This window comes from Sphaeramia orbicularis, chromosome 12, assembly GCF_902148855.1.
Source record: "Sphaeramia orbicularis chromosome 12, fSphaOr1.1, whole genome shotgun sequence".
NCBI classification, from domain to species: domain Eukaryota; kingdom Metazoa; phylum Chordata; class Actinopteri; order Kurtiformes; family Apogonidae; genus Sphaeramia; species Sphaeramia orbicularis.
The window spans coordinates 21,168,171-21,195,250 of NC_043968.1; the positions used below are offsets into that span (position 1 = coordinate 21,168,171).

General features: G+C 36.9%; 1 protein-coding gene across 1 annotated transcript; it reads left to right on the forward strand.

Annotated features, from left to right (window-relative positions):
• Positions 1–793: 793 nt before the first annotated feature.
• On the forward strand, positions 794–26,824 carry scai (suppressor of cancer cell invasion). Its single transcript, XM_030148840.1, has 17 exons — positions 794–1,067; positions 2,200–2,324; positions 7,485–7,580; positions 7,765–7,851; positions 8,749–8,847; positions 9,067–9,163; positions 11,503–11,601; positions 11,736–11,888; positions 13,003–13,104; positions 15,775–15,876; positions 15,967–16,045; positions 17,924–18,023; positions 18,412–18,493; positions 18,585–18,657; positions 18,774–18,947; positions 19,567–19,667; positions 21,713–26,824. The coding sequence occupies exons 2-17, from the start codon at positions 2,218–2,220 to the stop codon at positions 21,857–21,859; spliced, it is 1,698 nt and encodes a 565-aa protein (XP_030004700.1). The 5' UTR covers positions 794–1,067; positions 2,200–2,217; the 3' UTR covers positions 21,860–26,824.
• Positions 26,825–27,080: the final 256 nt, after the last annotated feature.

Sequence of the window (27,080 nt, forward strand, 5' to 3'; positions counted from 1 at the left end):
AGGAATAAATGTTCACTTGCTGCCTAATATATCCAACCCAGTGAAAGATACCATTGTAATGAAATAATATTACCACTCCTATCAGTGGTTGTAATATTATGGCTGATGGGTGTATGTAGTAACTTAGTGCAGTGAAAACATATGAATCACTGCAATAATTATTCAGCGGAAGGATCTGGACTATTTGCGGGGTTAAATGAATTAATTAATGTATTTTTATTTATTTATTTTCTGGGCTTTTGTAGATACACAGACTGACAATTGTATATGTATTTGTCTCCCATCACTCACCACTGAAACACATAAGGACTCTGAACATGAAGTGATTACATAAGGATATGTTAAAGCTGTACTTTTGCACTATATGAGGCAAGGCAGTGAACTCTTTATGCACCATGTCAGTGTGTGCACTTCTTCATGTATATCTGCAAACACAAAAGCTGAAAGATCTACGTTTTCAGTCATTTCTTTATAGTATTATTAGCATTTCTTTGGTAGCATGGGTGGCTGTATGGTCACAAGAATAGCTCTGCTCCAAATTTATGAATGAATATAGAAGCGCATGGACTACTCTCATAAAGATGTATATTTTATTGTGTTGTAGCTATATAAACCGTGACTGACTGACTATTAGATTTATAACTATTTAAGGCTTAAACTGATTCAGAATCGTGCGTGTTAATCGCATGTTTTTACAGGAGTGACCCTCGTTCGTTCGACGTTGTGAAGTGTGGAGGCTTTTACAATGAAAACGCTGACCCGGAAGTAGCTAGCCTGTAGTAGCGCGGCGGAGTCAGCAGCCGCCTCCTCCTGCCGCCTCCTGCCTCCTTGATTGTCACTGTACAACAACCTTTCATACCAAGTACCATTCCGCCTGAACAGACAGCGGTCCATCCAGGCTGCTGGACGGCCAGGCTCGGCGGACGGCGGCGGTCACCGGGCTCCGTTACACACAGTGAGATGCCCACGAAGTCGCGGTTCACCGACACACACAGCTCACCGTGGTTTTTGCACTGAAGCATCTCTGTGATATTCATCCTTTTCATCAACGTTACCCGGCTGCCGAGGTAAGAAGAAATGTGAATTACTCCAGCGGGCACCGGGGGGAAAAGCCACTTTAGCCAGGCTGTTTGACCTTTTCGGAGATAATTGTCACACATTAGCTAACATTTGTTACCTTTACCTCGGTAATTTATTATCCAGGTGGGTCATTTTTTTTGAGACATTAGTGGAGTCAGTGCTGTCTTTAGTTCATTTGTGATAATATTGTAGGTGGTGAAACGTTAAAGCTAAGCTACATGTAACGGCTGTCTCATTAGTAGTTAGCTCCCGGTGCTGAGGCAGGTTCATGTTAATTAATTCTTCCAGCTGTGTTAACTACGGTTATTGGATTACGCCTAGAAAACACCAGCCAGCCCTGAACGCATCATTGAGGTGTTTTCTCATATCATTCAGTCATAAGTCTTTGTGTTTTATCGTCTTCGTTAAGAGCTTGTTTTAATGGTTTATGAGGCAGTTACTACAATAGTTATGGTAATTTTCACGTCAGACAGCTGTTCGAGACCTGAATGGATGCTGTCGGTTCACTTACTGAGATCTACTCAAGTGTTGACTATTAATGGAAACACAATAAGCAAAGCAATGCGTTGTTGGTGTTTATGTTAGACATGCAGCTGAGATTACTCTGCAGGCTTTCCCTCCCTCATACATCCTCCCTTTAGGCAGACACACATCCATCTCTGAAGAAGGCACGCCGTAATCAGAGTCAGTCCTCTCTGTTGCAAAAACAACTAATGGTTTTAATAAAGCAGTTTTTCTTGAATAATGTGACCTGACTGTGTTGCCTTGACCTGATTGCACATCCGTCTTAGAAAAGTGGAGGTTGCAGCCACTGTGAAGATGAAATCTGGGACAGCCCAGGTCATCCTAAAAAAGGTGACCATGTGATGCATTTCCTCCATAGTTTCTTATTTCTATTCATATTAAAGTAGGGCACTTGTAAGACTCTGATATGTGCAATCAGCAGTGTAGCAACAGTTTTGAGTATCAGTAATTTCTTGTTCTTGCATTCATTGTTTTTCTTGTTTGGCAATAAGTTCACATTACACATAAAAATAGAACACATGCTGTTACGGGTTTGGTTTGGAGGCTGCACTGCGAATGTTTTTTTAAAACTAATCAACCTTTTTTTGTTATCAGGGGTGAAAAGTCAGTGTCATGACTGGAGCTGAGACTGAGGATGATATTCCGTTAGGGGAAAGGAAGACTGTCACAGATTTCTGTTATCTCCTGGACAAGTCCAAACAACTCTTCAATGGGCTGAGGTTAGTTTTTACTTGCTCAGTGTTCTCCTGTTTGCTCGATGGCATTTTGTTATCAACTTATCTAAGGTCAAAAACTCACCCAGTGCTCATCATCATGTAACTTTACTTGCTCTGTTGCTATTTGAACTCCACGTTGAGTAAATCAAATGAATGCATTTTCCAGGTTTATCCAATGATATTATTAGACAATAAAACACAACAAAGATGATAAAATATCTCAAAATAATTTAATCAGCAAGCATCGATACAGCATGAGCAACTTAAGAAACCACTGTTTCTGTCAGTCTGCCAATTGCTGCAGCTGGGCTTGAGCTATTTATGTCAGATATTTGACTGTTTCTCAATCCAGAAATGGAAAGTTTCAACTGATAATTGGTTCAATTATCAGTTGAACACTGCTGACCTAATTATGCTATTTATGGGTTACTGATGATTGGGAATAGACTGATAGGTGCTCTACTATCACAGTTTTGTGTGTTTGGCGCTGCTGTCTCTCTGTGCATGCCGTCAAAGTGATTTCTGTATAAAGTATGCTGTGTGGTTTACTATTGATATACAGTGCTTTACGAATTTGTTAGACCACCTTCCCCATTTGTCTCAGAGACCATCCAGCATCATGTGGTGCCTAAATTTCACACTCATTTCACCTTTTTATTCCAAAATCTTAGCCACTCACTGGGTTTTTCTCAATTAATCAAGCATAGCATTCAACTATTTTTGTGTCCAGGAATGCAAGTAAATAACTATAACTTGACATCTTAATCAATAAATAATAATGTGTTTTACTTTTTTTTTTCTCATTTTTTTGTAAACTAGTAAATTTGAAAATTCATGGATTACAATTGTTGTTAAATTTTAGCATTAAAAATATAATTACCATTAAAGAGCTTCTACATACTGGTGTAAAAACCATTACAGACACATAAAAAAAATATTGTGGTATTTTACTAATGCTATTAATTTAGGATGACTGTGGCATAAACCTTACGTTGGGTGGTGGTCTAATATATTTGTATGTGTGTGCAGTTTGGAATGCAGAATGTGTAGAATAAAGCTCAGGTAAATTCACACATACATCTGAGTCTAGCTTTACTAACTTCATTCAGCAGCTTCTGAACATACCCAGGTAAACCACATGTATACTTTTATATAACACTAATCTGCCAGAACACTTGTTCATCAGTATTCAATGGTTTATCTGCAGAGAGAAGCAAGTACAATAGTGAGAATGTGATTAGAAAGTGAGCAAGACACATTTAAAAAAAAAAAAAAAAAATAGGTCTGTGATGTTTTGTTGCTTTAGGAAAAGTACACTTTACTATTTTCTTGTTGTGTTGTTTTTTTCCAACTTAAATGATTGAAATTGCTCAAAATGCTCAAGTTTTGCTGTTGGCAGTGGTTCCAGTACAGAAAACAAATCAGAGTGAGTGAGAATGCAGCTAAAATACCCCTCTGTGGAGCACAGTAGGGAATGGCTTTATCTTGCCTGCTGCCAGTAGAATAAATAACAAACTATCAATGTTTTATGCCCAAAGGTTTTCAAAGAGGTTACGTGTTTGCTAGTGCTGGCATCTAGTGGGTTGTTATTTTAATTAAAGCCAAGGTCAAGTCTTCAGAGTGATTTCTTTAATAAGTGCCCTATGTAGTTAAGATAATTCAGCGTTTTGAGTGTTTGTGTGCAGATATTGTTACAATTGGTGTCACAATAAGCTCTGTGGATTGCAAACAGACAGACTGGCCATCTGGAGTAGCAGTATTTTCCTGCTGAGTTGGTGAACCTGTCATGCGGTGGCAAGCCAAACAGGACAATAATGAGAAAAAAAGAAAAGAAAAGCAGCACTCAGATACTATAAGCTGCACTGACAGATGAATGGAGAGACAGATGGATGCATACAGTTATTAATTAATTAGACAGATACTGTAGATACATTTCCCTGCACCCAGGTATTCACTGCTCACTGTTGGACACCTTGATTTTTGGTACATCCTGCTTGTTTTGATCTGAGCTCAGAGACATGCTGCTTCTGCGGTGTATTAGTCAGAACTTAAGCTGGGTTCTCGTCATAATGTATGAATCACTGACAGACTGAGTCCATCATCAGGTCAAAGTACCAGTTTTAAAGGACCAACAAAGTCAGACCCATGTGAAATGACTTTATTATAGTGGAGCAAAACACTAGCAGTTGTGAAATTCTGGGTCAGCACTAAAACTGATGTTTAAAATAAATTTAGCCTGTAGAGGATGCTGCCGGCAATGTTTCTTTCACTTTCTTTACTTTATTTTTGTTGTTATTGATTCCCCCTTTTTGATAAAGAAGCAGCGGTTATAAAAATAACTGAACTGTTTTAAAGTCTTTCAGGTCCTCGCCACACATTCTTTCAGTGAATAAAAATGTATGAAACAACCTTTATTACAACACAAAAGATAGCGTTTGTATGTGAACATTTTTTCTATGTGAAACTATTTATCGCAGTAATTTTGACCAAGACTCCCTCGAAGAAGAGAGCTTGTATCTCAATGGAACCTTCCTGGATAAGTAAAGTATAAATATTCACTCAGTGAATGTCATCTTATTTGCTAATATCTGATCAGTCAGTCGTCAAGGCCGATATTGACCGGTAATGAAATTTGACTGATATATTGACAAAAACTGGCAGGTATTGGGTTTTGTTGCTACGTGCTGTGAAATATAGTCTACTGGTATGAAGTTAAACATTTAAGGGAGCAGAAGGTTTTAACAAATACATTGTGTAAAATGTAATTGTGATTATTGCATCCATACATCTGATGAAACCCACGGTCATTATTCATTTCTAGATTCCAAAAAAGTTGATTGATGGAGTGCATTAAAAGTTTAAACCTTATCTTGAATATTAGAGTAATAACACACTGTACAAGAGTTTTAACACAAGTACAACAGGGTAAAATTTACCCATGGTTGTTAGCTTACCGGCCTACAGGCCGTAAGCTATTGTCGTCATGCGGCGTCGTCTGTCGTCGTCTGTCGTCCGTTACAAAAATTTCAATCGTCTTCTTCTCTGAAACTACAATTCCGATTGACTTCAAACTTGTTATACAGCTTCTTTATGATGATGTCAACAAAAGTTAGTGAAATTATTTGGATCTGGATCTGATTCTGGATTTGGTGCGACTTTGAAAAATTTCCCCATTATAAGAGATAGGAAGTGGATCGATGCAATAACTCAGTAAATATAAATGATATCAAGTTGAAATTTCTACAGTACAGCCCTGATGGGGAGATGACCAAAACATAATGTCCACATGCTGATCAGGATCATCTTCTGGATCCGGGAACTTATGGAAAATTTAACATGGGGTCTTATGGGGAAAAACTTTCAATCGTCGTCTTCTCCAAAACTACAGTTCTGATTGACTTCAAACTTGGTATACAACTTCTTTATGTTGATGTCAACACAAGGTATTGAAATTTTTTCGATCCGGATCTGATTCTGGATTTGGTGCCACTTTGAAAAATTTCCCCATTATAAGAGATAGAAAGTGGATTGATACAATAAATCACTTATCAATGATATCAAGTTGGAATTTGAATTTTTTACAGATCTGATTGGAATATGACCAAAACATGGACTACTTCTGTAATATAATAAATACACATAACTGGGTGATAATAAATGGCATCTGGATACATTTCCCGAAGCTTTTAATTTGGCCAGTAAGCTACAGGGCCATTGGCCCTATTTTTCTATTTGTGCTACTGTATTGCAATAAAGCAGATAATTTAATGCTGTAGTTAAATGGTAATAGTTAATACCAGACTAAAATGGAGTGTGTACATATATATATATATATATATATATATATATATATATATATATATATATATATATATATATATATATAAGTATATATATATATATATATATATATATATATAAGTATATATATATATATATATATATATATATATATATATATATATATATATATATATATATAAGTATATATATATATATATATATATAGATAGATAGATAGATAGATGGATAGATATACATACATACATATATACATACATATACAGGGTGGGGAAGCAAAATTTACAATGAACATTTAGTTGTTTTTTCTCAGCAGGCACTACGTCAATTGTTTTGAATCCAAACATATATTGATGTCATAATCATACCTAACACTATTATCCATACCTTTTCAGAAACTTTTGCCCATATGAGTAATCAGGAAAGCAAACGTCAAAGAGTTTGTGATTTGCTGAATGCACTCGTCACACCAAAGGAGATTTCAAAAATAGTTGGAGTGTCCATAAAGACTGTTTATAATGGAAAGAAGAGAATGACTATGAGCAAAACTATTACAAGAAAGTCTGGAAGTGGAGGAAGCAACAAAAAATGTACCAAAGCTTTTATTAAAGCTCTCAAATCCAAAATCCTAAAGGATCCAACCAAATCCATGAGAAAAATGGCAATTGAACTTGAGGTAGACAACAAGACCGTTAGAAATGCAGTAAAATATGATTTGAAGTTAAAATCTTACACAAGAACACCAAAACACTTGTTGACAACAGCAACAAATCCAACTTTAGCAATTTTTGGGAATTATGTTTATGGCTTCCTTCTAGCCCAGATCTAAACCCTCTGGATTATGGTATTTGGGGCGTTTTAGAACATGCTACCAATAGAACATCACACAGCAATGTCGACTTTCTTAAAGATACTATTAAAGAAGAATGGGAGAAGTTGTCACCCGAATATTTGAGGAACTCTTGCACAAGTTTCAGGAAGCGTGTGAAGGCAGTTATTGAGAAAGCAGGAGGACACATAGAATAAAAACATTTTCTGTTATGTAAATTTTCTTGTGGCAAATAAATTCTCATGACTTTCAATAAACTAATTGGTCATGCACTGTCTTTCAATCCCTGCCTCAAAATATTGTAAATTTTGCTTACCCACCCTGTATATATATATATATATATATATATATATATATATATATATATATATATATAACTTCAGGCACACAACAATCCTTAGCTGTTCTGGTGTTAAAACACCCTGACTCCTAACAGGCATATTGTCCCAGTGTTTGACTATTCTTTCATTGTAGTCTGATTGTTAGTAAAGCTAATTTCCTTTTCATATCCCTCATTGTGCTTTTATCCACAGAGACCTTCCTCAGTATGGACACAAGCAGTGGCAGTCCTACTTTGGACGGACTTTTGATGTCTACACCAAGCTGTGGAAATTTCAGCAGCAACACAGGTTATTTCCATCTCTCACTGTTAATTAACATTATTTGCCAAGACTGAATAGACAGATAAAGACTGCTGTTTATCCAAAATGAAGAAAACCATCAATTATTATGATTTAATTGTTGCATCACTTGTTTCATTGGTTGAATTTATTATCCAGTGTTCAGTGTTGTTTTTTTTTTATTTACTGACAGGCAGGTTCTGGACAGTCGGTATGGGTTGAAGAGATGGCAGATTGGAGAAGTTGCATCAAAAATTGGACAGCTTTACTACCATTACTAGTAAGACAATGTCTTAATTATTTGCATCACCAAATGCTTTCACTGTCCTTTATTTGTTCCTAAATGGTTTTGTGTAATGGAGAAATGTATAAAGAAACTCTGGTCCAAATGTGACTTTTGCCAGTATGTGATCCACTCATAGATTTTTGTGTATGAAGGTTACATATATATAACTCAAAGGACCATACTTTTTTTAAAAGAGTAACTTCACTCTGCTCTGTTGTTGACATGAAGCTGAGAGGGCAGCAAGCATGTTTGAGATTGGAGTTGTTCAGGGACATCCCAAGAATTGCTAGATACCTTATGCAGAAGAATATAAAGGTGTTTCATATTTAAGATGACAAATAAATTAACCAATCAAGACAGCCTTTTTACAAGGGAAATGGACTGATATAATGGACAGGTCCCTCTGAAAGCAGGCATGGTGCACACCTCTAATGAGTTACCTCCTTTTTTTTTTTTCTTTAAATTATACTATGGACTGTATATATGAATGTCATTATTTAGACAAATGCTAAATGGTTGGCTATATAGACCGGACTTAGGTTGCTCTTTAAAAAAAAAAAAGGGAAGTACTGTGTTTAGTCAGTTTCCATACCATACCATAACTGTAAAATGCAGGTTTTTGCAAGATTTTTTTATACATATCTACAACAGCATTGATGTCACCGTATCACAATGAAGTCAAATAAAATTATTTTTCCACCTGTTTGGTATATGGTACCCCTAAAAATGTTTACACTACATTTCTTAATATAAAAATAACAAACAATAATTCATATGTTTCTATTTTTCAGCTGCATTTATGGTTGTATTTGTAAAAAAACAAATATTGATTCAATACGGTCTACTCTAAAGATTGTATTAAATATTTATCCTTCTGGTCTTGACTAACAGCCTTCGTACCTCAGAAACAAGTTACCTGAATGAGGCCTTTTCATTCTACTCAGCCATCCGTCAGCGGTCCTACTACTTTCAGGTCAACAAAGAGGACAGGTCAGTTGCTCAAAAAGCTTTAATTTACATCAGATTTCTTTTTTAATGTAGCTAAAGTAAATACGGGAAGGAGAGGCAAAAAAAAAACAGATCCACACAAGGAGTTGAATTGTTGTTGTCAGGTTGATACACTATCACCAGTAGCTTTAAGGATCATTACATGAGATGTGGCTTTATTTTTTTCTTGATCTTATGTTCATATTGTTTTTCTTTCCTCAGGCCCGAATTAGTTGTGAAGAAATTGCGGTACTATGCCCGTTACATTGTTGTGTGTTTACTGCTGAACAAGATGGATCTTGTCAAAATTTTGGTGAAGGTAAGGAGGCAGAACATTTAAATTTAATTAATTTAATCATACATTGTTCATTGTGGATGTTTGTTTCTAATACTATAGATAGTATTCATCTCAGTTTCTCACTATGGGGTGAAACAGTAGGGCCTTCCTAACTTACTTGCAGTACTCTAGCCATCCAAAGGAATTTGAAAATGGAATACCCATCACAATGGTAATAATAGTCTCTGTTCAACTGACAGCTTTTCTTCTGATTAGCAATAGACTTTGTATTGTAAGTCAGTAGGCTTGGTAAGTTTTTTATGTCAAACCTGAAACAAGGAAATAAAATACTATTTTTAGTGTTCCAGTGTAAAGTCCAACTGAATTGCTCCTCTTCTTCTTTATTAAGTTCATTGTATGAGTTATGAGAGAACTATTATTAGGCCTCTACTATACTGGTGTCATAGACAATTTTGTTGTTAATCACAATTATTTCTATGGCAATTAACTGTCTACTAAAATTTCATCAATGTGACAGCCCTACTTGAAGATATAAATGATATAGTTGATTGTATGTGGTTTAGAGACCCATTGAGGATGACTGCACAGTTTATTTTAGTCTGATCCAAGACCCAGAAACTCACTGGTGAAGCTTTTCAGATTGGAGTCACACTTTTTTATGCAATTCATTTATGTTCAACTAAAGAAAGTCATATGTTAAATCAAATGTCTTAATTTCACGTCAGAGGGAAATACAGTGATTGCCACATATGTGATCTTTACTTAAATCCTGTTAAAGTTAAGGAATATTTCAAGACAAGAAAATGTGTTAAACTGTAGGCAATTAACATGGCCGCTCCATTCAGCCCTCTTCACTTCTCAACCCTCAAACACTCATCTCCACCAGCCAAGCAGACTGACATCCATGGTCATCACCTTTCTGTTGCCAGTGACACATCAGGAAATCTGTTCATTTCTCAGATGCTCATTTGAAAGCATGAAGCATCCTATTGGTGCCCTCTGTTCTTTCGCACTATGAGTAAGGCTCACACCAACCCCACCTGTCAGCCACGATGCCAGAGTGGGTCTGAACAGGTCTCCTCTCACAGATGACAGGTCAGCGGGACAAAATCAGAATTCAGTACAAACCCCATAGAGTCTGTTATTGCACTTTGACCCTCATGTGCATCACAGCTTGTGGTTTAGAGTGTACATCAGTGTCCAGCTCTTGCTCACTTAGAAGAGCCACAGTATTTCCGCCTCTGTGCTCTGCTAAGTCCCAATATTGATGTGACATAAGACCCTGCTGCCATCTTGGCTGCTTTGCTTCCTTCATTGGATCACATGGTGAGATGGTGAGTCCTGCTCTGAGACAGCGCACCGTGGTGAGGCAGGACAGCCACACCTGTAATAGAGTTAATAAAACTGACAGAAGAAAGGAAGACAGAGCTACCCTCCTATCTTCTCCTCTATCTTCATCTGACACCAGAAACTCATCCGGAAGTTGTCCTCTTCACTATAATCCAGAATGAGCTGCTGTTTGGCTTTTCCGTGGACCAAAACTCACAGGAAACCATAGCCCTTAGGGTGTAATAATACAGCACAGAGGTTTCCACTTGTTCATACTTGATCACACATGGAGCAGTCCAATAACAGAATAGTTAAGGGTGAACAGTGCTGAATTAGCTAGTCTCCTTTTATGTAGAGGGTGGTTCTAATCCTCCTGTTGCACTGTTTTACAATAAATACATCGAAACAATGTAACACATGTTAGAGGGAATATAGACCCTGTGTTTTTGTACTGTTATTAATTGTTCAGTTAGATCCACCGAATTCTAAACACTTCTCAATATACCTACCAAGTTTCATGAAGTCTGATGCATCTTTTCACAAGTTATGCTCCTTATACACACACGCACACAGACATGTGTGACAACAGTTTCCTGCTTCACTGATGTACAGGGTTGTTAAATTTAGCAGTGCCAGCAATTTTTGTATGTGCCTCAGTGGTTGTGGGTACATGTGTGTTAAAGGTTATAGGGATATGCTCTGAAAAACATGATTGAGGCATCTTCATTCAGCTGACATGAAATCATAGACATACAGAGGTACATACTGTATTCTGTAATATAATTATAACATGGAGACAATTGGGTAAAGTCCAGCAGCCAGATGTTATCTGTGACACTGACTAAACAAACAGAACTTACCACAGCTTTTGCCTCCTCTCTCAGGATACTAGAGCAAGTAGGTATGCCTCATGAAACTTGCATGAGACGTTTTTTTTTTGTTTTTTTTTAATCACGCACAAAGTCCAACTACTGCAGCACTTCGTGTTCATATGTTTTGTGAATGCTGTATCTATATGTATGTCTTTGCAGGAGCTGTCTGAGGAAATTGAGGATTACACACAGCGATTTAACACAGAGGACCAACTGGAGTGGAACCTGGTGCTGCAGGAAGTGGCAGCATTTATAGAGGTAGGAAATCGTCCAATAGTATCTAAACGGTAGGTCACAAATAAGTGAAAAATATGTCCTCTCTGTGAGCTGCCAGGTGGTTGCTACTCTGATCAACTCCATCTGTGTTTTCTCTCTAAATGTTTGTTGAACAGGCTGATCCGGTGGTGGTGCTGAACGACAACAACGCTGTCGTTGTCACCAGCAATCGGCTGCAGGAAGGAAGTGTGCCTCCATTGGAACAAGGCATGGTGGTTGGGCAGCTCGTCCTTGCAGATGCACTAATCATCGGCAACTGTAACAACCAGGTTTTAACCCACTAATTCAATTCAGCACTTTATACACAACAACTAACAGAAGATGGAGTAAGCTGTTTGAATACTGTAGATTTTTGATCACATTCTGCAAAGTGACTTGGACAGAGATCTACACAGGGAATAAATGGGGGTTTCATTTTGGGGTAGAGAGTCTGAGGGACCACTTAGTAAACATGTCTGTCTCAGAAATCTCTTACTCCACCTTTTAATATTTAGTCATTTTGTTTTAATACTACCACTGCTATTACTACCACTACCACTACTACTAATAATAATAATAATTACAGCAATAACAAGAATAATTCTCTATCAGCTTTACTTTGGGTCCCATATTCTATCTTATGTTTTTAATGAATCACCAAAATACTGCTGGTAAGTAATAGATTTCTACCGTGAAGCAGTATGCGAGCTCTATAAACCAATTTTTGGGAGATGGACTGTACGTACTTGTCCTAACACACTCATACTACATGCCTGTTAGTACTTCACCAGAGTCTTCAGTCTTGTCTTGCTGTAAAAAAACTCAGCCATAGTATTCTGACCTTTTATTTTTACATTCCCCAGTCTTTCTTTATCTGACCCACTGAACTGAAAGCTATTATTTACAGCTTCATTGACAAGTTTCAATGAGGTGAAATTGAATTATATTAATTGCATAATATATTTTTTGTAATATGATCTTGTCTGTTCTGAGGTATCTCTGTCAAGGAGTAATTCTATTACTCCCCCTCCCTGTACACATGTGATTCAGCAGAATATTTTCTTATACAAATATAATTGTGAATGATATACAGGACGTCTTAACATAGCTCATTATCTGATTTTATTTTCAGTCTGTTCCACTGTCAGACAGGCAGACATACTGCATTTCTAACCTTGGCACAGAAAATACATATAGACACTTCATAATGTGCAGCTTCTTTGTCTCTTGACTTAGACTGCCCTGTGTTGGCTGTCATGGAAACTGACCAGAAAGTGTAGAATTACTCTCTTTACCAGCATGCAAATATTTTTTTTCCTGTGCAATAAATACCTGTCTTGAAATCCTCAATGCTGCAATACCTAAAATGCAGTGTCCTCACAAACGCCTGTCTTTTTTTTTTAGGTCAAATTTAGTGAATTAACCATTGATATGTTCCGGATGCTTCAAGCCTTGGAGAGGGAACCTGTAAACTTGGCTACACAGACCTCGAAGCAGGGAACACTGGTGAGTTCACAGCCGTATCTGTTTTTTGTATACTGTGTTCCTCTGCCATTTGTGATACTTGTGTTTTTTAGTTTAGGGTTGTGGAGCTGAAAGCCAACAGCATTATTCTTACACTTTACATTTCCAGCTGAGACACTACAGGGGTTGGACAAAATAATGGAAACACCTTCACCTCAAGATGATAATGCCCCAATCCATACAGCTAGAATTGTTAAAGAATGGCATGAGGAACATTCTAATGAAGTTGAGCATCTCGTATGGCCGGCACAGTCCCCAGACCTCAACATTATTGAGCATTTATGGTCAGTTTTAGAGATTCAAGTAAGACGTCGATTTCCACCGCCATCGTCTCTAAAAGAGTTGGAGGGTATTCTAACTGAAGAATGGCTTAAAATTCCTTTGGAAACAATTCACAAGTTGTATGAATCAATACCTCGGAGAATTGAGGCTGTAATTGCCGCAGAAGGCGGACCTACACCATATTAAATTATATTTTGTTGATTTTTTAAGGTGTTTCCATTATTTTGTCCAACCCCTGTATGTGGGGCTTGAATTGCTCCTGCAAAAGTCACATATGTGTTGTATGATTGCAGTTGTTCTAACTGCCTTTAGTGATATCTGGAGGTGAAGTTGCTAATTACAAACTGAATTCTCTTGTCACCCTCTACTGGGGTAACTGCAAAAAAAAAAAAAAAAAAATTAGAGACCTGCATTAGAGCTAGTGTTTTGTCTATTCACAGCTTTTAAATAAAGGACAGATGACATTAATGTAACTTTTTTTTTTTTTAACTTTATTTTTCTTATTCTACTACAAACATGGTTAAACATACATAACACAAACAGCAGGATCACGGAGTCACAAAGTACATAGGAAAAATGATAAAAAATGAGTACATTTATAAATATGCATTCTCACACAGTGTAAATGTGTATATAAGTTATAAGTATAAGTAGCATTTTTGAAGTTAATGAGCTAAGAAGAGGGTCCACTTTTTCCAATGTCCTTGTCCTACATCCTTTTGTAGTCTCAGATTATAAGTGATCTGCTCCATATGTTGTAACTGATTCACAATATTTATGAAGGTGTCCACAGAAGGGCCGTGTTTTTGAAGCCAGCATCTTGTGATAGCTTTCTTGCTGGCTGTCATAAAAATCTTTAGTAAATAAGAATCATTCTTGTTAAAATCCCCTGGGGGAAGTCCAAGGTATAGTGTGGGAAAAGACATATTAACCTCAAAGCCCTGAGCTTTATTAATGTAACTTTTGATATACAATAGCGAAAAATGATGCAAGGAAGTTCCTTCTGAGCTACTGCATGTATGACGTGAATAGGCCATTCTGAGGTGACAAAACACACTTTTTTTATTTTTGTGTGATTACATGTGTAATTATGATTATTATATTTCACTTGTGCAGTTAAGGCCCCAAAAATTATACTCACTGGATCCTCACATATTAAAATATTTAATTCATAAATATCCTCCTGAGACCCAACAATGCATTTTTGTTCTCTGTAGGGGACAAGAATTTCACAGCTTATCAAAACAAACTAGAAAAGCACTTGGAGAGTGCAGACCTCCACCAAGGCAGATCAGTCCTCCCCCCCCCCCCCCCCGATCACCACCAAAATTTAATCATTTGTTCCTTGTGCCAGTATCAACATTTCCTGAAATTTTCATCCAAATCCATCCATAACTTTTTGAGTTATCTTGCACACGGACAGACATACAGACAAACCAGTGCCAGCAAAAACATAACCTCCTTGGCGGAGGTAACAAACAAACAAAAAAAAGCTGTCCACTACAAAGGACATTCCATTAAAAAAATCCCAAACCAAATTTTTACTCTCCTGATAAAATAAGTTAATTTCAATCACTAATAGTCACAAAATGTCCAAGCCTTATTAATTGACAGATCACCTTCCATGTGAAGAGAATTATTGTGCATCCTAAATGCCACTGAGTCTTATTGTAGATTTACATCTTATCCGCCAAAAACAATAATGAAGTAACAGTCAGAGCTAGATTATAATAACCAATAAGACCAGTTAAAACTTTCTGACTGCCAATAAAAATAAAACAAAGCAGCTGTAGTACCTAGTTTATCTAATCCATAGAAAAGGGAAAAAAAACTCTTCAGTGATAGAAACAGTGGTTTATGGAGGGTAGGGATGAGATGAATGCTGTGATGTAATGATGTGTACAGCAGTTTGCAAGTATAAACCAATTCCAAACTGACACTGAAACTGACAAAAACCATGGTGAATAATGTATGTGCACAGTGTGTATCATGATGAGTTCCGTTATGAAGCATGTTGGCTACACATTCTCATTTGATATGTGTTAGATGGTGTACATATCTGTAATGAAACAAAGATGTACTGCTTGTATTTGAAATTTCAGAACAGATTATTTCCTTAAAGTCATTGGTAAACATGTTGCCTCATAAATGACTCAGAACATAATTACAGACCAAAGCAACTGACGCAGACTGAGTGTTGAGTGAGCTGCATCATTCCTCTGTCAACGCTTCATCATTTGGATTCAGACTAATTTTACATGTCTACCTTAGAATGAATAAATAATCACATATCTCGGCAGATACCATACGCACAGACTGACCTGACTGAACTGAAACATGAACAGTAATAATTTCACAATGTTTCCACAGGAGCCCAATGAGAAGCCAGCCAAAAGGGAAAACCCTCACAAGTATCTGCTGTATAAACCGACATTCAGCCAGCTTTTTACTTTCCTGTCTGCCTCTTTTAAGGTCAGTGTGGTAGTCATGCTCTGTCACAGGATTTCTCATTCCAGACAATACCAGACACTACAGTTTGGGACATAATTCTTTATTTTTCAGGAATTGCCTGCAAACAGTGTTCTGCTTATCTACCTGTCTGCTACTGGAGTCTTCCCTACCGGCCATTCAGATTATGAAGGTATGGGTAAGAAATGCATTTGATTTGAGTGGAAACAACACAAAATTCTTACTAGACTTGTAGATATGTCCTTAAAAATCACCATCAACACACTTAATCAAGAGACGGTAAACATTTTTTGTTGTTGGTTCAGAAAAGATGTTTTATCATTAAAATGTAAATGCAATTAAATTTAATGCATTATTATGAATTATGATGTGTGTGCATATGTGAACCCATAAGGAGGTGTGGACATTGAAAAAATTAGGAAACAGAAATGTTCGAAAGAAACTGCAACAAAACACCTCCATCTATGAAGAGCTAGGGAAACCTATGGTTGATAAAGACTCTGACAAACAGGAAGAATGAACAATTAAGATCTTCAGTTTGGTTAGAATGACAAAAGCTACGACAGCTTCTGGAATGACACACAACATCTTTTCACATATATCATAGATCAGGTAGTTATGGTATAAAATACTATATCTGAGTGAGTTAAAACTTAATGATGATGACCATAATCATCATAATGAAGAATGAACCCTGAATATTCATATCATTCACAGTTATGGATGGTATCTGGGGTAGGCTGTAGCATACCCTTGATACCTCTTGAGGATTAAGTGGTTCAGAAAAATGTATGAATTGACATGCACATAAACTTAAGTTTTCTTTTTGAATGTGCAGCTCATTTGGATGAAAACCTTTATGTATTAGGGTTTTATCATGTACATTTTTATATGTTGAATAGTACACATGACAAAGGTGTTAATGTTTGTTCATTCACTTTGAACAGATTTCACAGAAAAATGTCAAATATATTCCTTTCTTCCACTTGTTTGTATCCCTGTACAAATAAAACACCTCTGGTTACTCCGAGTCTCAGCTGGCTGAGTCGCCTCCTGCTCTGAGCTGTTTTTCATGCTTATTTTATAAGTAGTAGTTTTGGTCTTGGATTTGTCCCCTGGGGGCTTTGGGTTAGTCCAAGTTCACACCAAATCTTTGTTTCTTTAGTACAAACAAAATCAGGAAGAGCTGACAGTGCGAGTATCATGCTGTCAGTTGGGTTTGTTGCACATAGTTGGTGTGTTATCTGCAGTAGAAGTGGATCAGGATGCCAATATCAGTTTTAAGTGTATTTAGATAATGTTCAATGCTTTACTTTGAATCAGACAGCCCTGTCTTGTGAAGAGATTCCCCTTGCAGTTGGTAATCAATCTACAGGGGTTGGACAAAATAATGGAAACACCTTAAAAAATCAACAAAATATAATTTAATATGGTGTAGGTCCGCCTTTTGCGGCAGTTACAGCCTCAATTCTCCGAGGTATTGATTCATACAACTTGTGAATTGTTTCCAAAGGAATTTTAAGCCATTCTTCAGTTAGAGTACCCTCCAACTCTTTTAGAGACGATGGCGGTGGAAATCGACGTCTTACTTGAATCTCTAAAACTGACCATAAATGCTCAATAATGTTGAGGTCTGGGGACTGTGCCGGCCATATGAGATGCTCAACTTCATTAGAATGTTCCTCATGCCATTCTTTAACAATTCTAGCTGTATGGACTGGGGCATTATCATCTTGAGGTGAAGGTGTTTCCATTATTTTGTCCAACCCCTGTATTGTAAATACTCCTGAGGGCCTCACACAACTGGAAATTTAGTCTGTGTGTAAAACAAAAAGTAGGTAATTTGACTCAGTGTTATGTGTTCTGTCTCTAATAATGTATCCCAATAATTATTGGCAATTTTAATACATATTTAATTTGTTATTGTTGACAATAGCTGAGACTATGTTGTTATGATGCACATAAACACAGTTGAAAATTAACTGAAGTTGTTAAGTGTCAACTTGTTCTAGCTGATGTAATAGTTTTATTGTCTGGACATTTTTAATAGGACCATATGATTTTGGAGGAGTTCTCACAAATACAAATCGAGATGTGGTGAATGGAGAGACGGGGCAGAAAAGAAATCAGGCTCAGAAAGAAATGCACTGGTAAGAGAAACTCTGCAACACTTATTATTTGTACGTTTGTTTGATTTAATGATAGCAGTATTGTAATGTTAATTAACATGCAGCAAAATATATTTTAAAGTATTTAGCTTAAGAAAGTTTGTGTTGTGCTTCCTCCTCATTATGATTGTTGCGACTAATGACAAATACCATTCATCTGACTCGGTGTGGCGTCTGACTCTTGCCCACACTGTGTTAACAACAAGTTTAGCAGCTCTAATCACATCTAATCTGAAACTCTATTGACAAATCCATAAACACTGATTAATGATGACCTTGGTTTTGGCTGAGGTCAACCAGGTCAGCTGCTACTGAACTGTTACATCAGTCAGAAAAAACTAAATGTCCTGTGTCCTTTGTAATGTCACAGCCTTCATCCAGGAGACTTGTTTCCTTTCACCCGAAAGCCTCTTTTTGTCATTGTGGATTCTTCCAACAGCACAGCCTACAAGGTAATTTACCAGAAACATATTGAGGATTTAATAATGATGTAGATCTTCAATATTAAAACATCTTTCTTTCTGTCTTTTTTTGTCATCCAAGAATTTCACAAATCTCTTTGGCCAGCCTCTGGTGTGCCTACTATCACCCACAGTGTATCCTAAAAGTGTACAAGGTGTGTGACTGTAGAATCACACTTTAGATTTATTAATAATCTCTGCACTTTAGTAATTTGTTTTTCTGTCATGTGTTGCCTGTACTGACCTCTGCTGTATCCTGTGTCACCTTCAGATCAGTCTCAGCGTGGTAGTCTCTTCACTCTTTTCCTCTACAGCCCACTCTTGGCTTTTTCCTCTGTGTGTGGCTTAAACAGTGTGAGACAAGGACTGTGGGAGAGGGCTCAAGAATTTCTTCGCAAAGTCTATCGGGACATTGGGCAAATGATAACTCGATCACGGACTATAGGTAGCACCCCTCTACAATACTGTATGCATCTTTGTTGTCACACGTGTGTTGGTGTTATAGATCTAGCCAACAATTCTGATAAGGCCACACCTACACAGGCCTATTAGATGACTGTTTATGAGTTAATACCAATAGACGGTCTTTTAAGTAAAAATTAAGTTCCAGAAATAATTATCGTACCAGTGGTTTTACTATTAATACAAATGTTTGAGTAAAATTAAAATTTTTTTTTTGTCATAGAAATTACTGGCAGTGTTTCTCACAACTTACACGATTTGATTTGCAAACAATGAGAAGAGGTCATTGGTTTTATCTTAATAAAATGTCCAGAAATCAGTTTTTGGTGGAATAATCCTGATTTTCCTGTGTCTTTCATGCCCTCCACCTCTCGTTCACATTGCTGTTTATGCGTTTTGTGAATCAAAAATGCAGCATGTTGGCATTGTTTGATGTTTTGATCATCACCTTCCTCTTAATCACAACCCAGAAGTTTTCAAAGGGGTTCAGGTCTGCAAATCTGGAGGGGTCTGTTAATTTTTTTTTTTTTTTTTTTTGTTAGAATCAAATCGATTATTCTGCCACTTTGCTCTGCGCTAATATTTTTATTGACTCTCCACAGATCAAGCCTTTTTGCAATTCTTTGGTGATGAATTCCTTCGGCTGCTGCTGATCCGCTTTGTGTTCTGCTCAGCTGCACTGAGACTGCATAAACTCTTCCGGGTGAGTCACTTCTGCTACAGTTATCCTCTCTAAACAGCAGAAACAAGAGGAGGCTTCTTTTTCTGTGATTTTAGCACTGTTTGGTTTAAAGTCAAACACCTGCTGTGGATAAAAGCAGGACATCTCTACACAATGTTGTGGTCTTCAACACTCTGTGACAGTCATATTGACATTATATGACAGTACTATCAAATATAGGTATTCCTCTTAAACCCATACCTGATGCATATTTTATTTTACTCAATAATATGACCTAAGTTCACTCAACAATTCATCACTGTCAACTGCAGCACCAGCTCAGTTTCTGTCAGTACACCTATAACCCGGTTAGCTGACCCAAATCACACTGCACAGCCTCTAGAAATACACTTAAAAATGATGACGTGAATTCATCCCACTTTAAGGCACAGTTTCAGATTTGTGGCAGTAATCTGTGTCTATAACAAATGACACTTATTTGATTCAACACATTTCAGCGGGTATTTTTCTGTCAAAATAGAAAAGCTGTCTTCCCTCAGCTGCATCATATAACAATATAAATATAATGACTATTTTTAACACTTTATAAATGGTTGTGTTTTTTAAATCAATGTAAGATCAGAGCTGTATTGTGTAGGAGACAAAAGTCATAGAATAAATGGACCACAGTTGTGATCTTAGCATTAGCCACATACTTTTTAAAAAAAAAAAATGATTTAAAGCCACTCAACAGCCATTCAACAGCCACAGAAATAACTAGAAGCACTCGGAGAGCGCAGACCTCCGCCAAGGCTGATCAGTGCCCCCCCCCCCCCCCCCCCCCCCCCCCCCCGACGCCAAGGAGGTTATGTTTTTGCCAGGGTTTGTTGTCTGTCTGTTTGTTTGTTTGTCTGTCCGTTAGTGTGCAACATAACTCAAAAAGTTATGGACAGATTTTGATGAAATTTTCTGGTCTGCGCCCCCCCTGTGGGCCCCCCCACCCCCGATCACCACCAAAATTTAATCATTTCTTCCTTATCCCATTTCCAACAAACCCTGAAAATTTCATCCAAATCTGTCCATAACTTTTTGAGTTATGTTGCACACTAACGGACAGACAAACAAACAAACAGACAAACAAACCCTGGCAAAAACATAACCTCCTTGGCGGCGGTAATCATGATGTGATAACTCTACTGCTGCACTAAAAGAAGTCCTGTGTAATTTGCTAGAGCTTAAAGTGACATCCTTAGAGTACTTGTTTTCACTAACTTCTTAACATTTTGTTCACTGTCATACTAGACACAAAAAGGAGTAACTTGTTTTTTTCTGGTTATATCAGTAAATTTTCACAGCTCTAGAGTAAAGAACAACCATTGTCTCTCTTCATTGCAATTTAACTGCAGTTTTTTGGTCTTAAACTTTTATCAGATCAGGGCTGATGAAGGTACTGTTTTCAGGAATCACCTTTCTCAGACGTACTTGTTAGATACCAAGCTGAGCAGAAATATACAATAGCTGACACAATGAGTTGATAGAATTTAGAACATGTGATTTGCAGCTTCTTAGCCGTTGTAGAAGTTATTGAAAGTGATTTAATGTTCCATAATTAATCAAATAGGCCTTGCACAATGTGGTGGATGATACAGTGTGCAGCAGAGGACACTTACTTATGTATTCTTCTTTCTCATACTAGAGTGGAGTATTTATCGATGCTGTCATTTGTTTCAAACATCAAACTACAGATTTAACTAACACTAGGAAAGGTCCATTAACATCACTTGACAAAGTGTTCACCTCATGCATCTGGACACAGACAATCAAATATTACTATTATTATAATACTACAGTTTAACATGCATAACACACACACACATATTTATGTGTGTGTGTGTGTGTGTGTGTGTGTGTGTGTGTGTGTGTGTGTGTGTGTGTGTGTATGTATGTATAATTTTCTCTAATGTTCTCTGCTTGGTGTACACAGTCCACTGTAATAATTAATTGGAACTCATAATCATCTGAAGCTTGATTTTCATACATTTGTTGGAATAAAAGCTGGTTAATGTTGTATTCACTTCATGATACAGGAGTCCAGAAGCTTCCCGGAGTCATACCCAGAGCTCCCCAAACAGGACACAGTGGAGAGCAGCCTTCTACAGAAGCATATTTTAGAGCTGGCCACCATGCTGGACGTGCAGAGCCTATTTTGGGATGACTCATTGGAAGCCTACTAACATCTTCGCACAGGGCAAAATGGCCTCCGTGTAAATACGGACACAGATAGACTCAGCTGTCAGAGCCCTCACAGCTTTGTTGTTTATGTTTTTTTTTTACAGGTAATCAAACAAGTGACTCACACTGACACACCATTCCATTTCGTTAATGTATAACTGTTACTTGTGGAAAGGTAGTGCAACATAAGAAGGTTCACACAGGTAAGCCAGAGAGTTTGACTCTTGTCGGCCTACCTCAATATTTTAAGCATCATGTAACACATGACAGTGAAGAAACAAACAAGAGGCTATAAATGACCTTTCAACTCATCATCCCCATTGAAATGCAAAGTTTAAAACTGCAGCCTGTACTTCTTATACATGTAAAGTTGGCAGCGTGTGTTTTTAAAAATTAATCACTGATGATCAGAGTGAAGGTTGTGTGAGCTGTAAAAAGCTGAAATAATCCTGGATAGCTTCCAGGTGTTGCTTTATCTGTATGAAATCAAAAACATGGTGGTGCTGAAAGAAAACCCTTCTATACATCATTAAATATATATATATAAAAAAAATCATAAAGTTGGCACTTAATCGCACAGTAGGTTGAAATTTGATAGATTTCACCTAAAACATTCTTACTGATCTGGAGTTTTGTGTCTGCCAGTCAGTGCTTGCTGTAAAACGGCTTACCTTGTAGCAGGTTGAGATGCATGAGGTTTTATTCTTTGTGTTCTGTTGCTTGTTGTAGGCCACCATTACCCGTTGATATTCATTCTTCCACGTCTTTAGCCAGGAGTTCATCTAATATCTTTACCTGAACATCATTTAAAAGCCTTTCCTTTTTTTTTATCACTGTGCTGTATTTGCATGCAATAAGGTAAAGAATCGTATCCATTAGTTCTTTAGAGTGGCCTCCTACTTTAAGGGCACAGAAGAAACATTAACTGTACACAGGGGCTTAGACATTAGAAAGGCACAGTATTGGGAAGTAAATGGAGCCAGTGCATGTGCTGAACTACTAAAGGTTGCATGGGGCTGTACATTTTGTAGTCGAGTTGTTAAATTAAGACAATCTAGTTTGAGAAAACAGATGAAATGACATAGTGAAAATGTAACACGTGGTATGCACATCAACATTAATGACTAGCCAAAACACCTCTGTAACCTTACTGATGTCAGGATTTACATAACCTGCCAGTTGCATAGTTCGAACTGAGCTGCGCTGTTTATCCACACTGCGTCCCTGCTACAATAATGCTACTTTCAGCTGCCTATTTACGTGTTATTTTCTATATATGTAGCATATGCCAGATGCTGCCATGTTTGTCAGCTATCTGAAACCCCAAAATCCTACTTTGAAGAGAGGAAAAGAAACCTGGAGAGTAAACAAGCAACAGTGACAGTAAAAGTTATAAAGCACAAGATTTAAACATTTCATGTTACTGTTGATAAATAGTTAATAATGGAATTAGCTTTAAGAAATGGTGCAGAGAAGTGTTCTATATTTATTTCCGAGACAGTTTGCTGCCACTTCAATGTCTACGCATTCCGCACAGCCCAGAGGTGATTGACGTAGCTTAGCCTAAAGATTGGAAGCTGGAGGAAATAACTGTAAAATATTTAATCCTACACACTTTAATTGTACAGGAGTACACAAAAGATGAAAAAAGGTGAAACTACTAAACTTTAATGGTATAATGTACACAAAATGTAAGAATTGCAGGTAGGATAGAAGACACAGGAGTACTGTTTACCAAAATGCTGAAGTTATAAAGTAGCAGAAGCATCTAATTTACTCTGCAGAGGTTTTAGATGAGGTGACGCTGTTAACTGTGACCTTCATATCATTCCTCCACTGTTGAATAGATTTTTAAAAATGACCCAGAACTGGAGTCACTCATCACTAGGCAGTTAATAGATGCATATCAGATCAGTTAAATTCAGCTTTTACAGCTTTAGCTCCGAATAGATATCAATCTTAGTTGCCATCCTGTTTTTTGGTTTTTTTTAGGTGGAATTACATAAACAGCGTATAAATTGCTTTGATAACTTTATTTTTCGTCTAAAAAAAGTTAGTTTGACCAAAAATATCATACTGATAATTGAATTGAATAATACAGATCCTAAACTCAGAGTGTGAGAGGAAGCTGTGGAGTGACCTGTGTGGATTTATTTGTAGCACTAGCAGCAGAATGATTGCAGTGATGCTGATACTGAACCAGCTGATGGTTAAACTGCCCTCAACCAAAAAATTTAAATAATGCAGAGTTGCAGGAAGTAGCCAAGCCACAAGGCTGAAATTGAGATTTTTGAATTGACATAAAATATTATAAGAACACTATTTTTAGTGTTTAATGTATTTATTGACATTGTTAGAGTATGTGTACAGATAATGTAAAGTGACGTTTTGGCACAGATGTTGTTTGTTCAGTATTTAGTAAGTCTATAAAATGTGTAATGAACTATGAAGTTAACATTAAGAAGGAGCAGACCAACTATGTTAATGTGGCCGGTTTGTTATCTGGCCTTTTTTTTAAATGATGTTACATTCCAGCTTTCCAAGGACTTGAAGGGAGGCAGAGGAAAACTAATGCTGTTTTCTCCATTTTACATTGTGTGGGAAACTGAGCCGTTTATACCATTTCTTCTATTGTCATGATAATATTCACATTCCCTTGTGTTGGCAGTTCTGATGATTAACAGAATGAAGGCTTGCACTTTATGAAATGTAATATCGTTATGATCTTGTTTGTTGTGCTTTGGGGGGGGGGAGAAAATTCATGACATCTTATTGTTCTACAATTTGTTATATTTTGGCACTACAAGTAAAACTGGTGAGGTCAGAATGATTTCAAACATTTTCATGTAGACAGGTTTATACATTGCCACTTTAACAGCTTCTACCTGAAATGTATCAAAAACAAATGACTTCTAAAGAGAATTGAGAATTGCAGTGATAATATATCTGTTTACTTGTGTAAAAGAAAAAAAACTAGAAACCTGGTGCTCTAATATTATATTAACTATTTGGTCCCAATAGGATTAAATACATTTTAAAAAATTTTTTTAACATTTCAATGGAATAACATTAACAACAGTTTCTTGTACATGTTAGAACATATATCAGGGCAGAAGTGGAAAAACATGTAGAAACATATCCATTTAACTGGCCAGATATTGCATGTTGGTAGAATTTTAAGATATGCCTCATAAACTCATGTTTATGTGTTTAGACCATGTTACTGGACAGTGTGTTCCCTAAAGTCACGATTCATGAAAATTGCAACAGTCGCTGCCTAATGGTGCACAACAGATTCCATATGAAGAAAAGATATGACTTAAAATGACACTTTTAACTTCTGTTAAGATGTTCTGTTGTGTCATCTTCTATTGATTGCATTTAAAAAAAAACACCATGAACATAACCATGTTTACTTTGTATATTGTTGCATGTGGGATCATTAGCGCAGAAAAGTTCTTGAATTTGCTTGCATTTTCTCACTAACATTTCTGGAATCAGGATCATGCCTTGTATTTGTGTGTTTGTTGAACCGTGTTCCTCATTTAATGTTTTAAATTTCACATTAGCTTCCCAGCAGCATATGGAGCTTGGTGCAATATTGTAAACTGATGCCATATGATGCAATGGTTTGCATTTCCTGCTATCGCATAGTTTGATGAGTGTATCCGGGTAAATTGCTACAGCCCCCTGGAGACCTAAAACCTAGTGCATAAGAAATGTTTAATGACATTTGTTGACAAGATACTTAGGATAATTATTCCAAAAGATATTAATTTGTGTGAATGAGATGTTTACTTTTCCAAGAACATAACTGCAAACCAGAGAGGATGAACTGCAAACAAGATATTAGCAGACTATTATTTATTGCTCACAAAATATTGTCAAGATCCAAGTTATTTTTTGCAGAAATTACTTATCTCATACAAAAAATATACCATACTCATAACTGATCTTGTTTGGGAAAATTACATTATTTGCAAAAACTAACAGCTTGTTCACACAAGTTATTTTCTTTTGGCCAGAAATGTTAAACAATCCTCCTTAGGGACTTTGGGGGTTTCTTTTTTCTTTTTTTCCTGTTTAAAGTGATGTTGCTGACCACAACTGATGTATAGGAGTATGCAGCATTTATTCTTAAACATTTGGGATTGTAGTATTAAGTATTATGCACGGTGGACACTGAGTAACAAAGTCAAGATAAAACCCCATTTGGACCAGATAAAGCTTTAATCTCTCCTCCGCTGTTGTATGATTAACCTGTAACAAACTGTAAAGTGTCCATGTATGCATCCTGTGCATGTTATGAAACCTGACCTAAACCCTACCGATCATACTCTGTATTGAACAGAGTATTCTATAAAGCAACTATAACATCCTGGAACCATTTTAGGGTTCCATTGTCAGTATGTGTTGAATATTTTCCTTATTGAAGCTGCCACTTTAATTCACAGGAACCAGCCTCTCCTTTCACCACAGCATAAACGGTGCACAGAATGAAACTAAACAAACTCTTACATTTTAATATGATATTAACATTACTAAACTGTGGAGTTGTTGAATGTGGTAGCATGAGTTAAAGGCTTTTGCACAAGTATTGGGGTAACTGTGCAGAGAAGTGAAATCTGTGCTTGCCATGCATAACTGGTAATAAATGCACTTGAGCAAATGGAACAAAAAAAATCTTTCTGACATGGATGCACAAGCACAAATGGCCACAGCTCCATGTCCCGGACCCTCAATCACAAAGAAGCATGTCAACCATGGCCGCCTGGGATCACATCTCAAACAACTGCCGACTGTCCTGTTTTGTCCCCCAGATGTCCAGGGGTCATTTATACCTTTTTATACTTGTATAAATGTGCAAAAGATGGGTGCACCCCTCCTTTATAGCAAATCATGTGACTTGCTTGTTGTGATTTTCAGTCGGTGTCAAACTGTCAAATGTATTTTCAATATTTCAGTTTTTAAAAAATGCACAGATGATTATCTCTGTAAGCAGCATGTTTGTTTAGAATAGGATGTGCCAAAGAATGGTGTACTCTTTTCCTTTCCATCTTAACAATGACTGAGATCAATTGTTGAATCAGATGTTTGTTTTTTTCATTTGCCAATAAAGTGAATTTGGCATCATGAAAGGACAGTTTTTGTTATTGATGGATTAGGAAAGATTTGCAAGCAGTCTACACAGTCTTACTCTAAGTTTATTCAAGCAAAATCATC